At 36.0% G+C, this 14,761-nt stretch overlaps 1 protein-coding gene across 1 annotated transcript in view; it reads left to right on the top strand.

Annotated features, from left to right (window-relative positions):
- The window catches only part of SLC25A13 (solute carrier family 25 member 13), a gene marked incomplete at its 5' end in the record, with an annotated part of 91,228 nt that overhangs the window by 56,498 nt on the left and 19,969 nt on the right, over window positions 1-14,761 (top strand). Inside the window, 2 exon segments of the mRNA XM_021388557.1 lie at window positions 5,349-5,401; window positions 6,383-6,463. Coding sequence (XP_021244232.1) covers window positions 5,349-5,401; window positions 6,383-6,463 — 134 coding nt within the window.

Here is a 14,761-nt window from a genome sequence, read left to right as displayed (position 1 = left end):
AGGTCTAAATCATCCTCTTGGATAACTTAAATAAGTACTTACAGTTGGATGATGGTTGTTTTATTTTTTTTAATTTTCCCCGTATTATAATTATGCCATCAGTGATGTAAGTTCGAGTAAGGCAGAGGTAGTTAAAAGAATCATTAAATGCTACGTAAGACTAGTTCTTCTCTGTCAAAGAGATAAATTGAGTTATACTTCTAGCATCTGAATTATTGAGATATTTCCTTCCCATCTGCTATATTTGTTAGGGTGAATTTGAAATTTGCATTATTTATTTCATTTTTAGCAATCTAGCTTAAAAACTTCTTTTAGGCTTTTGAAAATAAGATGTATATAATAAAGAAAATGAATTTCTAAAAACAGTTGAGTCAGGAATGAAGAATGGAAGATGTCAGTAAAACGCGTTATCGTCTGACAAAGCTACATGCACCTGAAAAACAACAACAAAAAATGCTAATGGTTTTACAAGACAAAGTGTGAAACAACACTAAAAGTAAGCGTTGTGATACATCGACACTCTGTAATGTATGATCTGAGTTGCTGTAAGTTGGCTTCTCCACAAAATACAAACTTTGTAATTATTTCAGCACAATTGGAGATGGGAAGAGTCTGTTACTATTGACTGTGATTGAGGCAATTTTTTGAGTAGGCCTAGTAATTTAATATAAGGAGTATTGACATGGTTTCTATTTGGTAAGGGTTTATAGCAGTCATGATCATAAAAGAAAAAAAAATACAGCAAAAGAACAGAACGTATTCTCTGCAAATATATTCCATCTTCCATTATTTTGAAAGAATAAACATGCAGAATTCCACAGCTCTCCACTCCTATCTTATATAAATTCTGATGGATAGTAATTTTTCACCTGGAAAAAAAAAATCAGAAATGTCAGAACGTGGATTCTTGACTCCATGTGTTTGTCATATTTTTGAAGTGATTTTTCATTGCCAAATTCAGTGAACTTTTGAAGTTTCCATCTATATTGCCTACCTTTCCATTCTCAGTCCCCTTTACTACTTTTCAGTCTTCCAAGGAGTACTGAATAGTAAAGTCAGCTTGGTACATCTGAACTTCTAAACCTTGGGCAATAATCTAATTTCTGGATTATACAGGCGAAATTGTGCAACAGCAAAGAACACCATCATTTCAGAGGCAAATTGAGACCTGCATTTGTACACATTCTCTACTTAAAGGGCAGCCTCATTTAGCTTCTCTTTTTAAAGAGTCAAATGGTGAAAGAGCCTTAAAAGATGTGACGCTTCCTCTGTGCATTCCCATAATTGCCTGATTTCCATTGCATGATTTCTGAGGAGATTGCACTGGGGAAAGTTGAGCAGCCAAGTGCAGAATGAAGGTTTGCAGTTAAGCATGAGAGGACAAGAAAATTTGAAAGGAACATTTTATAGATAGATTGGTATATTTACCCAATGAAGTGCAGTAAAGTTAAGGCAAAACTCATCTAATTCTGATGTTAAATGCTTTGCTAGGTAAGACAAACTGTAGTAAACCACCTCTTGCTGCTCACTAGTATTGTTTCTTACATGGTGTTACATTTTTTTTAATCCTTCTGCTGGAAAAGGGAGCAGTATTTGATAGAGTTCTCCTACTTAACAGTGATGCAAAACCTTTTTTTTAAAAACAACAACAAAAAACCTGGAAACATTTGGAGCAGTGGTCTGTTTGTCATACCACACTGCAAGAAAGCAAGCAGGAATTACAAACCCTGTTCTGAACTGAGCCATTTCAGAGCATATTTTTAATACAAGATGCGTAGTTCCATCCAGTGAAGTGAACTGATTTATTTATTTGTATTGCTATTTTATTCCAATCTTGAAAAGGGCAAAACCACCATGTTCTAAACCACTATCTCAGATAAGGATAAATTACACCATCTTGTGGATGTAAAGAGAGCACTGAATTCTGTTTAATGCGAATTTGGTTCTGAGGATAATCAGCACTTCTACTGAGAAGATGCTTTGATTTTTAAAAGGCAAATATGATACAAACCTCTGTAGGATCTTTAATTTTATAATATCTACTATTTGAATGCTTTGCTGTTAGGCTCCTTTTTTTTTTCCTGAGATAAAATTTTCTTCTGTCTCAGCACGGCTAAAAACAATTCTCACTATAGATACCTATAATTTACTGTTGTGCTTATGTTTATACCTGAAATATGTATTTAGAAACTCACAGGTATTTATATATATGCAAATATAAGAAAATTTTGGAATTTCTGATCAGTAAATATCTCTTCCAATTGATGAAGTCGCTTATATTTCTTAATAATATTTTAATTGTCGGTCCACCCTAATGAGTCACAGAATGTTTAACAGTCTTAACCAGTGAGATCAAAAGATTATTTCACCTACTCTAGATGGAATTGCTATGGGAATTTTAGGTACCAGAGATAAAATGCAGCTCACTGAATTGTTCAGTAGTTATGCATTTTAGTTAATGCCACTTCACCTAGGGACTGAGAAAAGGGAATGCTGTAGAAGACTCTGTTATCTATGGTCATTAGCTATTGAGAAATGTATTAGTTTCGTTTCCTCAGATAGTGCTTCTAGCACTGCACTGACTACAGATGCCTTCTGATCTTAGATGTTAAAATTCATTCATTCATCATCCAACTTAATTATTACTGATGGACTTTCATACAAATGATACAAGACCATGGCAAATACTTTCTTCTGGAATATGCAGCGAAGTACCATTTTTGTAGAATGGAAGTGCAAATCTTCTCCTACTGTAATGTTTTGTTACAGCACAAAATATTCCTGAATGAAATACCCAGTTTGCAGTCTCATTGAGCTGTGCTTAAATGTCAACTGGAAATCAATTGTCTAATTTCTTGTATGAATCTTGTAATAGAAAAATGTGGCTGTATTCTGTTCGCACTTTTACACTGCATGTCCAAATAGTTTCAAATATTTAACCTATACTGAGAATTTCCTTCATTCAGTGGGTTTTTCTAATATCCATTATACAGTGTGAAACTGAAGTTTCACTGTTAAAAGTCTGAAGAACGCTTTGGCCAAGTAAAACTTCTGCTCAATACCATCACCACAAATGGACTGGGTGGGCTTTTGCATGTGTATTGTTTGGCTGTATTTAGGCTGTTTTCAAAAAGTATCTTGTATGATCTTCCAAACACTGAATGCAGCTTTTGATGCTCTGTCTCACATATACCTTCACCTTTCCATAGAGCCATTGTGTGATAGTGCGTCAGATTTGAAGTAGTGTGTGGTAATTGCCACATAAGAGCTTTGGATATATGAAAATGGGTTGTATAATCTGTTTGCTGTAGACTATAGTAGCAGGCTGCCTATGTGCAAAATGTTATTTTGTAATAAGAGCATACATTCTTTAAGACACTGTCAGATAATTCTAAGCCTGTCCTACATCTGTGCCTGTGTCATATTGCTGAGCTGTTAATGCATAGTAATACTGAAAAATCCCCATCATGCGAAGATAACCCCAAGAGAAAAATAGCGTTTTCATGTGTGTCGCTTGATATGCTTTCTTTCTTCCAAAACTTACCATCTTTATCATGCTCTGAACTCTTTCAGCAGTGTTTCAGGGCTCCCATCAAAAGAGTAAATAATAAAAAGAATTTAGTTAGGATAATCGGACCATATAGAATGCAAAGGTACCACTCAGAAATAGCTTTATTACATAGGTATGAAAGCAAACAAAGAGTCTATCTACCTCCCTGAGCAGCTGGCGACAACATCTTTTTAATCACTGAAGATACAAATTCATTGGCCAAAATGTCTATATACAAAGCCACATATGTCCCACAGATGTAAATTTAGATTAATATAAGAGTTACAAAGAGAATTTGGTCTGTATAAGGTTAAAGCTGTACAGATATCCTATTCACTCTATATCCTAGTCTTTGATTTGTAGTGCTGCAGAAAATGTAATGTTTAATTATACGATTTTGACTGTCTTAATTTTTTTCAGTGAAGTCACCTATGCAACTAAAACTGATTCAGAAATTCAAAATTTCAAATTTAACTTAGCAAAATCTCTTATTTGAGCAACTGTACATGAACTTAGTATTACTGCATTCTTTTGTTTAAATACTCAGCTTACGGTCGTGATTCCACATAATTCTTGGATAAATGTTAGGTGTATATGTGTACCAGCAATTAATTACTCTTTCCAACAATTTAAAAACAAAAATACCAATACTACTAGTGCAAAAATATAAAGGCATTAGTGTATAAGCACGACTGACTTTTTGGCTACCACTAGCCAAATGGTGCGATTCTCTGCCATCTTTTCCTTCTTAAGATTATCACTGGTAACCAGTAAAGCTGATAGATGGTACCAGAATGGAAGAATACACTAATCCAGTGCATGTTCATTTATCTCTTTCTTATTCTGATGTTTAGCTCTTTGGGAAAATGCTTTTCTGCAAGTGAGCTCGTAGAGGTGGGATGTTAGTTGTTGTCTCTTTCTCCTAAAATATGGAGAACTGCAAATGTCAGACTCTGTAGAAAGTACCCAGAGGTGCTGTCTAAGATGCTAAAGCAAAGGGGTCTACATCTAGCCTGTGATTTGAATGGTGCCCTAGCTGGTTATCCTTGCCAATGCTTACAACACCGTTTTAGCCCCAGGCTTTTTTGGTAAGCTCTTTATGTTTTTAGGTTGTGTAGCCCAGACAAGATACTGTCTGTTCACTTCAGGCAAATGAAACCAGTGGTCAGATTCCCGCTTTCAGTTCTATACTGCATCACTTCTAACAAAATAAAACAGGAAATTCCATACCTGGGAAGAAGGTAGCATAATTTGTTTTAAGGACTGGTGAGTTAGCTGGGCAGTGTGCTCAAGAATGCAGTCGTACATGTTCAAATGTTTTAAATTATTTTGATTCCTGTCCCCTTGGGTTCTACCTTCTAATGTCATTGTTTTTTGCCAGAAAAAAAAGTACCCCAGTCATGATTTTGAAATAGATATAGCTTGTATCTTAAAGAACTTATTAGAAAGTCTTCACACATTTTTGTGTGGAGATGCAGAAAATAAATGTAAATGTAGGACAGAAACTGAGACATGGTTGGCTAATCTGTGTTGGTGTTTAAGTGTAACATGAGCTAATATCACGGATTTAAAAAAGCTCAAGTAACTATAGTATATGTAGGAAGTTATTCTGACTTGAAGTGGTAGCACAGAGTTTGTTCTCAAAATGGAATGTTTAAGTACTCTCATTAAATATAATAACACAAAATTGCTGTAAAAATTGCCCGCTTCTAGGTGGTGATCTCTACATACGTTTGTTGGTTTGTTTAGTTAATACCAAGTTACTTGATGCACTGAATTCTCTTTTTCCACCTTACAGGACTGTTACCACAGCTATTAGGAGTAGCACCAGAGAAGGCCATAAAACTTACTGTAAGTTTGCAAATGGGTTATTGTTGCATTTCCTCACATTTTAAAGTCTAATTACAGTTAGCTTGTTAAAGATTTTTGCTCTTTATGTGTCAGCTACATGATAAAGCGCATTCCATCATTTTTGCTTGATAGAAACTTAATTGCACAAAGCAACTGCTTATATCTCAGTTGTGAACACTGCAAGTGGCATGCAAGTCACATGTTTCTAAGCATATTTTAAGAATCTTACTGAAAACTTATTTTTGGATTGGCTCCAAAATATAACAAGCTTATTCAACTTCTTCATCTGTCTGCTTGTTTGTAACTAGTGCAGGGCTTTGGTTTCACCTCTTAGCAAAAATGAGTAATTATTTATTGAGATTGGAGGGCTTTTGTTTCTGTTTCTTCACATAGTTCCTGTATGTTTAATTTTTTTGCACTACAGGAGATAATTTGAGCATGTAGTGAAGTGTTGATAAAAAAGGAACTTGTTTGCATGCATTTTTTTCCTAAATGTCTGTCTTCTGTAATTTTGTTATTTCTTGAATGATTTGAAAACACTGAAGAATTTCTCATTATAGGCCAATCTTAATGCACTGGTTATTCACAAAAGCTAGTAGAATGCATTTTAAAATGTGAAAGGTACTTACTGCTGTTAATTGAATTACTATTGCATTAAAACTTATTGAACGTTCTGATATTTCTTTGGAATTATACTTCAGTTTGCAAATGTAGTGAATGTTTCTAAATGAGTTTATCATTAATTTTTGATAATGATTATTTTATGTAATTACTGATTGTTACCATTTTTCTCCAACCATTTAACATTGAATGCTGCAAATCTTTGTTGGGAAGAAAATCAACTTTAATATGTCATATAAAATCTAAGATTTGTTTAGTATCTGTTAACTGCATGGATGTATTTGCATCTTTAGTTGCACAAAATGAGCATTTTCTCCAACCTTGTAATTTATCAGCTTTCATCAATGTTTGTTTTTTAAGGTTAATGATTTTGTGAGAGATAAGTTTATGAGTAAAGATGGCTCCGTCCCACTGGCTGCAGAAATTCTTGCTGGTGGCTGTGTAAGTATCTTTAATTTCCTTAATTTGAGATACATGAAAGTACGGTGTATAAGATTACCTATGTGGACTAAGGCTTCTGTTTAACCACAGATCCAGTTCAAGAGCAGACTCTACTAGAGCATCTCAGGTCTTTCCTAGATAGGCCAGCCACTCTTGATGAAAGGGTAAATGTTTCTGTGCATCATGTCTGTAACTGCGCTGTATAATTCTCACAGCTTAGTTTGTTTCCTTAATACAGAATCTGTCTTTATGAGTGTTGGCTGTAGCTTATGGCCGAAAGACGATTCATGCTAACCCTTCCAGAAATTAATCATTAGCTACTACTTTGTGGCACCCACTCTGCCACGTCACTTCTTTCCTGATGTGTTATTGCGCCCACTAATTTTCACTTTTTGCAGTGATACTGGCTGTTTGAAATGGCAAAAACTACTCATGCTTCCTTGAGTTCACAGCAGACGTAGGCTGTCTAATGTTAACTCAGTACATAATGCGTTCCTGAATGTAGGCTGTAGTTAAAACCCACTACGTTTTTAAGATTGTTTTCCTTGCATTGAGTAGTACCTTAATGAACAAGAGGCATATTCCTGGGTAAATGATAATACTTCACATTTCGGTCTAGTTCTGTCTGTTCACATTACAGCTTACTTTACCTGGTGTATTGATTTTGTTCTAGCAAATGTAAATACGTTAAGCAAAATGAATAGTTATTCAAAGACCAGTGCACTTTACAGATAAAGAACACTGTTTATTTAAACTGGCTTTGATCACTGGGGCAGAGCAATGTTGGTATATTTTCAATCTATCTTTGTTTCTGCTGTCATAAGACAGATGAGATCACATTTTCAAGCAGCTTCTACCTGTGTTGAAAACTACATTGAGCAGCAACTTAAAAACAAATTCTTGCATCTCAGCCTCAGTCGGTGTGGAGATCCATACTGTGTGTGCTTGCAGACAGCATACTGCAGATTATCTCAACCTCGGGGTGCAGTGGCTCGATGCCTCACGGGCTGAGAAGCTCTGGCTTTCTGTAGTTCTCAGGAGATGGGGCAGGATTTGGCTGCTGTCTCACTGCACCCTGTTTGATCACTGACCTGTTGTAGACTGCCAGGTAGGATCCCCTTGTTCTGTAACTTTAGTAGCATTCAGGGGAGAAAAAAAACAGAGGGGGGGAAGAAGAATGTGGGTCTCTGAAGTCCTAAATAAAAAGCATGCTGTAAATGAAGGGAAAATGCAATAAAGTACTTGCAGAGTAAAAAGTATTTGCCCCTTACACTAATAAAACATCGTATGAACATAGCAGCCATAGAAACTCAGCGAAATTTTCATTTAAAATGTCATTTATTCTAGAGTTCTTATTTTTACAGACTGCTGTGAATTTTTTAATGCAGTAGGAAAAGCACTCTTTACAGAGACCTGTCATTCACCGACAAGCTTTTTGCCAGCAGTTCATCGTAAACTAGGGATCTGCTTTCAGAGATAGGTGGCTCGAGATGTATTTTAAACATGCTGTAACTGTTGGCTGGTTGCGTTTGGTATTCGAAATACATATGAAGAATGGGATGCTGCATGAGGTTCTAGCAGCAGACGTGCGGTGGCAGAATGCCCTGAGTTTCCTTTTAACTGTGAAGTGCTCCTTTTAACTTAAGGGCATAGTCTGGTGCCAGGCAGATAGGTTGCAACTTGCCTCAGCTGCAGGTGGTCTTTGTTTTTTTTTTGTAATTTTAAACCCAATTCAGACTAGTAACACAGACTGTCATTACAAGCGGTGCCTAGTTTTTCGAGGAAAAGAGATGGATTTTTCTTTCATGTTGTAAATATATGCATAAAATGTGAAATGCCAAAGGCATGCCTCTCCTAGAGCTTTTTAGAGTTGGACTGGCCCAACCTTTTGTTCCAGTTTCAGTTTGTGTGAGACTTCTGCTTTCAGTGGAAGCAGCAAGGACGTTGTTGAATGCTTTTGAAAATTTTCAGTCTTGGATTTTACCTTATTTGAAAGCGTAGTGATCGTTTATAAGGGAGGCAAGAAGAGAGCAGAGTATGATGTGTTATAATCTAAAAAGGGACAGCCAGCAAAGAGGAGTTGTATAAAAAGAAACCTGCCCTACTGCCTTTCTACTCTCCACATCTAGTTCTCAGCTGTGATTGTGTTACTAACACTGATATTAGGTTTTCCTTTCTCCGTGCTTACATTTCCCTGGAGTCCATTCACTGCTTATGCGAGGGTTTTGTGCTGGGATGCGTGGTAGATTTCAGTGCTTTAAATACCAGCCCCACGAGTACGTTACAGCGTTAATACCTAAGAAAGGGAGGACCAAGCACATACTTGGGTGTTTCTGGCTGTTCAGTAACACAAAGAGCTTTGAAGGGGTCAGTATCACCTGAGTAGCTCCTCTCTGCTGTTCGCCCAACCATTGCCAGGCGTTGACTTTTAAGTCCCTAAGGAGCTCGCTTTGCATCATAATTACTGAGAATTAGTACACATGGCTGACTTTTGCACTTGTAACTAAAGCTGATTGTTTCATTGAACAAGTCTTTTTCTGTTTTGTAAACTGTTTTCTCTCCTGAAAAAAAAAAAAAGAAAGAAGAAGAAAAGAAGAAAATAGAAAGATCTTTTACTCCATGACCTCGTGGCACTTAGGTCTGTTAACAGTGTGTTTCATAGTTTATTATGTGAAGATGAAAGTGATAGGTTGTCAGATTTTTTTTTTTTTTTGAGACCCCCAGGAATACAATTAAAAGTACAACCCTGGTGTTTTTCTACAGAATTTTAAGGAGGATTTCTGTGTTAATCGCTGGCTCAAAATTTCCATCTCCTTTGTAGGAATTTATCTTAGTGACTCCAGTGTTTGTTACCTATGAAAATATATGGGAAGATTTGCACAATGCCTGACACCCACCATGAATGCTTGTCTCTGCTGTGTAGTTAGGACTCATCGAAATCCTACATAGCCCTTACCATTACTAGACCTTTAAAAAGCTCCAGTTCCAAGACGCAGTATAATGATACTGTAGAGGTATGATCTGCTAAGCATCTAAACTACAAATCTGACTCAGCCTCCTGAAATGAAAAAATGCAAAAATATGTTAGGTTTGATTTCAGCTGATGCTAGCTGTAACTTACAATCAGGATTTCTTTGAGAAAAGGATGAGTTTGAGGAAGCAATAAGTACAGCTTGAAATCTCTTTATTTACAGTGACAATAATGTTGTAGTTTATATAAATCGTTGTTTTCTTTAAATCTTTAATTTATATATTGAAGTAAAAATAATCACCGCTCCTCCTGACTTTATATTACTTGCTTCTTTTAAACCGAATTCCCTGAAAAGCTTCATTAGAAATAGACTGATTTTTTATACAGTGCTGATTATTATTCCTATATTGAGATTATACTAACAGATTAAAAGCTCTGTAAAAGTGGCATGAAGATTATTTTGTGTTTTTTTTTTAAGTGCTACCACTTAGTTACCACTAAGCTTTCAGATGAGACAATATTTTTGCTTATTTCCATAAATATGAAGCAGTTCCACATTTAATTGAAAAATATGGTGTGTCTCTGGAATTGTCAGTGGAAGAAATGTGAAGATTCAAAACTGAGTGCTTAGAAAATACACACAAAATATTAAGAAAAATGGAGGAAGTATTGTAGTGCAGCTGAAAAGAAACAGCTTTTTAATATACGTGGACATGTCTGCATATAGTAGTACAATTATAGAGGCAAATCAGAGGCCTGATGTTCTGCAAGAAAAGGGAAAAACATTTTGCTTTGTAACCTTTCCTCCTGCTCTCCCTCCTCTTTCCGAGCGCGCAGTCTTTTCCTTCCCAGCTGCTCAGTGTGTGCTCACTATTAGCCAGTTTAAGTCGTGTAGCACAGTACAATTACAGGCCCCGTACAGATCTGCTTTTATTTAAGCTGTCAAGACAATTATAGGCATATTTCTAGAGACTTTATAGCAATCACAATAAAGTTGAAACATAATGGACCTGCTTGGGCAACCTCAACTCTGCCATGGAACATAAAAATTAGATATGATTAAGATGGGGTTCATCTAGAAAATGCAAAAATGCTGTCCAGAACTAATTTTTATAAAGGAATACAATGTGAAATTCCAGATGAATCGTGTCACATAACCAGTCCAGTGCAAATAGTTTTATTAAGCTACTTACAGCATTTGTTTTATGTTTTGGAGAGTAATAAAGATAAGTCTACATCTGAGCTGCATTTTGTCTGTTGAATTTTACCAGAGGCAGAGAGATGGACCATACTTTTAGGTCACTTACAAAAATTCAGACATTTCTAAGTTGTTCCTGAAGGTATCAATCTTTTTTTCATTATTCAGAAACCTAAATCTGACAAAATTCTCAACTGTTTGGCAAGGAACTCTGAGCTATGGGTAAAAATGAAACTGAGCGTTAAGTAGGCGGGGGGGGGTTGTGGAATCTCTGTATGCATATCTGAAAAAAAAAATACAAACGGCTATTGCATGGAACAGTTTTGGTATAGTTTATTGAGATGGTTAAGTAATAATGGTCTTCTTTATGATTGCTTATATTAGCTTTGAAAGCAAATGGCATATGTTTCTTGTACTCTTAGCGGATTTACTCTAAGACGTCTATTCTCCCTGTAGCCAGCGACCGTAACTTCCATTTCACTTTAAAGGGCAGTTGTACATACACGTATAATAACCCAACAGTCACATTTCTTGTTTATGGAAAGGTTCAAAGGGCTCCTAAAACTATTTTTTTCTTGATGAAAATTAAAGCTGTTTACTACATATAATTTATTTTGTTAAATAAATGAATTAGATTTAAAGTATATTCAATTAATATAATGGAACGGAATATACTGAATATAGTGCAATTCATTAGCTATTTAAACATATGGTTTTCTTGTCTGAGCTACTAATTGTAGTTATTTTCAGCATACTGGTTCTAACCGATCTTAAACTTCTGGTACAAAAAAAGAGCAGTTTAATTTGGGCTTAAATTTAACTTCACCTTTGCAAACCTATTCTGTTTCAACACTGCTCTGTTTTAAGTGTCTTCAGTTTAATTTCAGCTAATCTTTGTTTTAAAGCCTTACGATGAAGCTGGGGAAGGCAGCGTACAGTAACACGATAGCCCTTTCAAGAGGTTGTACCTCTTGGGTGGAGATGTTCCTGGTGTAGGGTTCCTGCTTTTCTGTGACCTCACCCCACATTTCCTTGCAGGTTTGGATGTTTTAAAAAATAGTTTTGCTGAATCCTTTCCCCAGTCATACCTGTTTAAACTGGCCATTCCTGAAAACAGTAAGAAGTTATGCAGAACGTGATTTCACTCTACTCAATTTTCTTTTTTGATTAGTTCATTTAATTTTTTTCTAAGATTATTTTCCCATTACAGATTAAAGATACTTTCCCCTTTCCCTTCCCCCATCCTCTTCCTTTTCACTTCCCTTCTTCCATAAGAAAATAAAAATAAAAAGAGAGAGGGACAGGGATGAGGGATGATGGAAGTGGATTTTTACAAACTCTAAAACAAGAAGGGGTATGTAGGTTTTTGTTGATATCTGTCAGAATGCTAAACAGATCAGTTCTATCTATTAAAAAGACAATTTTTTCCAATAAGTGTACCACATATTCTTTCCATTCTTTTTTTTTTTACTGTGTTGCATTAGAAATATTGACTGAAAGTTTACGTGAAGATGCATTATAACTTAAAACATTATTGTTTTGATAATTACATTTTATTAGGCATTCCTTTCTCCTGTTACTACTTCTTTTAAAAGCAGTAAAATGTTGTAGTGTTTACCTCTGCAGGATCAAAAAGAAAAAAAAGAAAACAAAACCTCAAACTCGAATTGGGAATTAAAATCTAGCTTTCTGTGAGAAAAAGGAAGATATTTATGATGTCACAGTAATTTATGATGTGACCAAGAAATAATGGGTCACAGTTTTAATATAGCTGCCATGCCGTAAGACTTGAAAGGTCTGTAAATCATTAAATGATTCCACAACTAGTCAAAATAGACAAGTAGAGCAGACAGAGCCAAATGTTAACATATTTGACAGGTCTGTAGCTTAATTGCTTTTATAATGCCAATCAAGAAGGCTCCACTTTGATTTTTTTGGCTAGGCTTCTAAGAACTGAATTACCTATAACATAGAAAATATAGAATCTGCAATTTTGGGGTTTTTTTCCCATAGCAGAGTTGGTCTGTGCTTACAAAGAAACCATGCTCCTGTTTGTTTCTGTGTAGGCAGGTTATTAATAAACTATTGCTGGAAATTCTCACAAGTTGTATCTGAGTTTTGCTTATCTGTATGAAGCAGTAGCAGGAATGCACTTCTGTTCAAGCTAATTGCAATCCTATTTATGAGCATTTTAAGTGAATGTTTGAAGGGGCTTGCTTTGCATTTTATATACATGTGGACATTAACAAGACTTGGTGATTACAGCGGTGTTCGCCTTTTGTGCAGCCCAAACTAAAACCTTAGCCAGGCCAAGAGAAGTCTGTCCTCGGAAGACAAAGATTAGCTGGGGAAAAACACAGTTCTGCCTGAGCAGCATGAAAGCTGTTTCTGTGCTAGCCTGGTCAGGGTAGTGAAAAGCAGATGATTGAGGGCTGAGGAAATCTCCTCATGATCTGAAGAAAAGGTATTTACCACATGAACTCCCATTGCTAAAGAGCATTATCAGAATTCTGTATAGATAGGGCTGTAGATGAGAGGACACAAAATAGCACAAGATGGCTTGTCTGGATTTTTGAAGCCTGGCTTTATCTGAAGAAAGGTAACACAGAACCAACCTTTTGAGAACCCAGTATGATTTACCCTTGACACAGAGCGTCACATAATTAAGGTTTTCACCTTTGAAATATATAAGAAAAACAGTGACTTTGGACAGCTGTCTGTTACTGGGCATCTCTTCTGGTAACAGTGAACTCCATAGTGAAACCACCTATGCAACCACTCAACACAATTCATCTCACGCTTTTGTGACCTTAGGACGTACGAGCACTAAGTCTTTCTCAGGTAGTTTGGAGCACTGTGGTGGCACTCTGTAAATCTGGCTCTTCTAATCTTGTTCTGTCATGGAGTTACATTTGATTTTGTGGTAAATCATTTAATAGTTGTGTGCCTTAGTTGCCTCTTGTTGTACAGTGAGGATGGTGATACTTCCATTCTTCAATCCTTTTAGTACATTTACTTTTTTTTTTTAATTTTAACTTTGAGTTTGTACAATGCTTTGTACTTTAGGAACTTTGGCTTTAATTAGGATTAATATATGCTAGCAAATGCACAGGGAAACAAGTTGCATCTGGCAGGTGGCGAGGAGCAATATCCTGGGACTGAGTGCAGCAGCCAGTATGACTGAATATGGTCCGTAGTTGACTACAAATTTTGAATCTTACACCACTTGGTCATCTTGTAAATCAAATGAGTAAGCAAAGCATTGCAGAGTTTCTTTTGCAGACGCTGATTCTGGATAATTGTATAATACCGTGCTTATGTATTTTAATGGTTGCCATTAATTGCCATAATTGCTGTCCCTGGGTGATACTGTTGGAAATATTAACACTGTAATAGCAGTAGTAATCCTTTTATTTATCCATAAGCTTAGAAGACGGAATGTGACAAGTTAGGCATAGAAAGTTTAGGACAACCCTAAACACTCTTAGCTGGAAACAGGAAAAAAATTATGGCTTAAAGGAGGTAAATAAGGTTAATTGGAGGTGCTGGAAGAGCTGTGGATCAATAGTGATGAAAGGAGAAGAATCACAACCTGATACTTTCTTTTTGGGATGGAAAATACAGAATTTTCTATGTGAATTAAAAGCTGTATTCTTTTCAGAATGTATGCTGAAGCTTTCAAACGCAGATTTGAAAGTTTTCAGAAGGTTAGGTCTGGTGTACTCATTTCTTATCTCGTCTCATAAGGGCACAAAATGCACTTAGATGAAAAAGAACAAGGATTCCTTGCCTTAGCGTAATGAAGGATGTGAAAATCTGTTTATTTTCCAGTAAAGCTTATTATAAGATGATTTGAACATGTGAAGAAGTAGAAAACATTCCAACTTCTTAAACTGGAGCGTTGTTAAGCTAGCTGTTGTTATTAAACTTTTTTTTTTTTTTTTTGGAACAGGATGGATTGTATTTCTCAATCGACAGAAAAAAAATACCACAACTATTTCTGCTTCTCCCTGCTGTTCTATAAAATAGGAAAGTAGAAGGAGGAATGTGATAGGCATTACTGTATGACTGTACAAGGCTATACCGCCATCGAGAGGTGCTGGGTGATATACCAAGAGCAGAGTTGAAG

Source organism: Numida meleagris, chromosome 2 (genome assembly GCF_002078875.1).
Source record: "Numida meleagris isolate 19003 breed g44 Domestic line chromosome 2, NumMel1.0, whole genome shotgun sequence".
Lineage (NCBI taxonomy): Eukaryota > Metazoa > Chordata > Aves > Galliformes > Numididae > Numida > Numida meleagris.
This window is presented reverse-complemented; position numbering and strand designations above follow the sequence as displayed.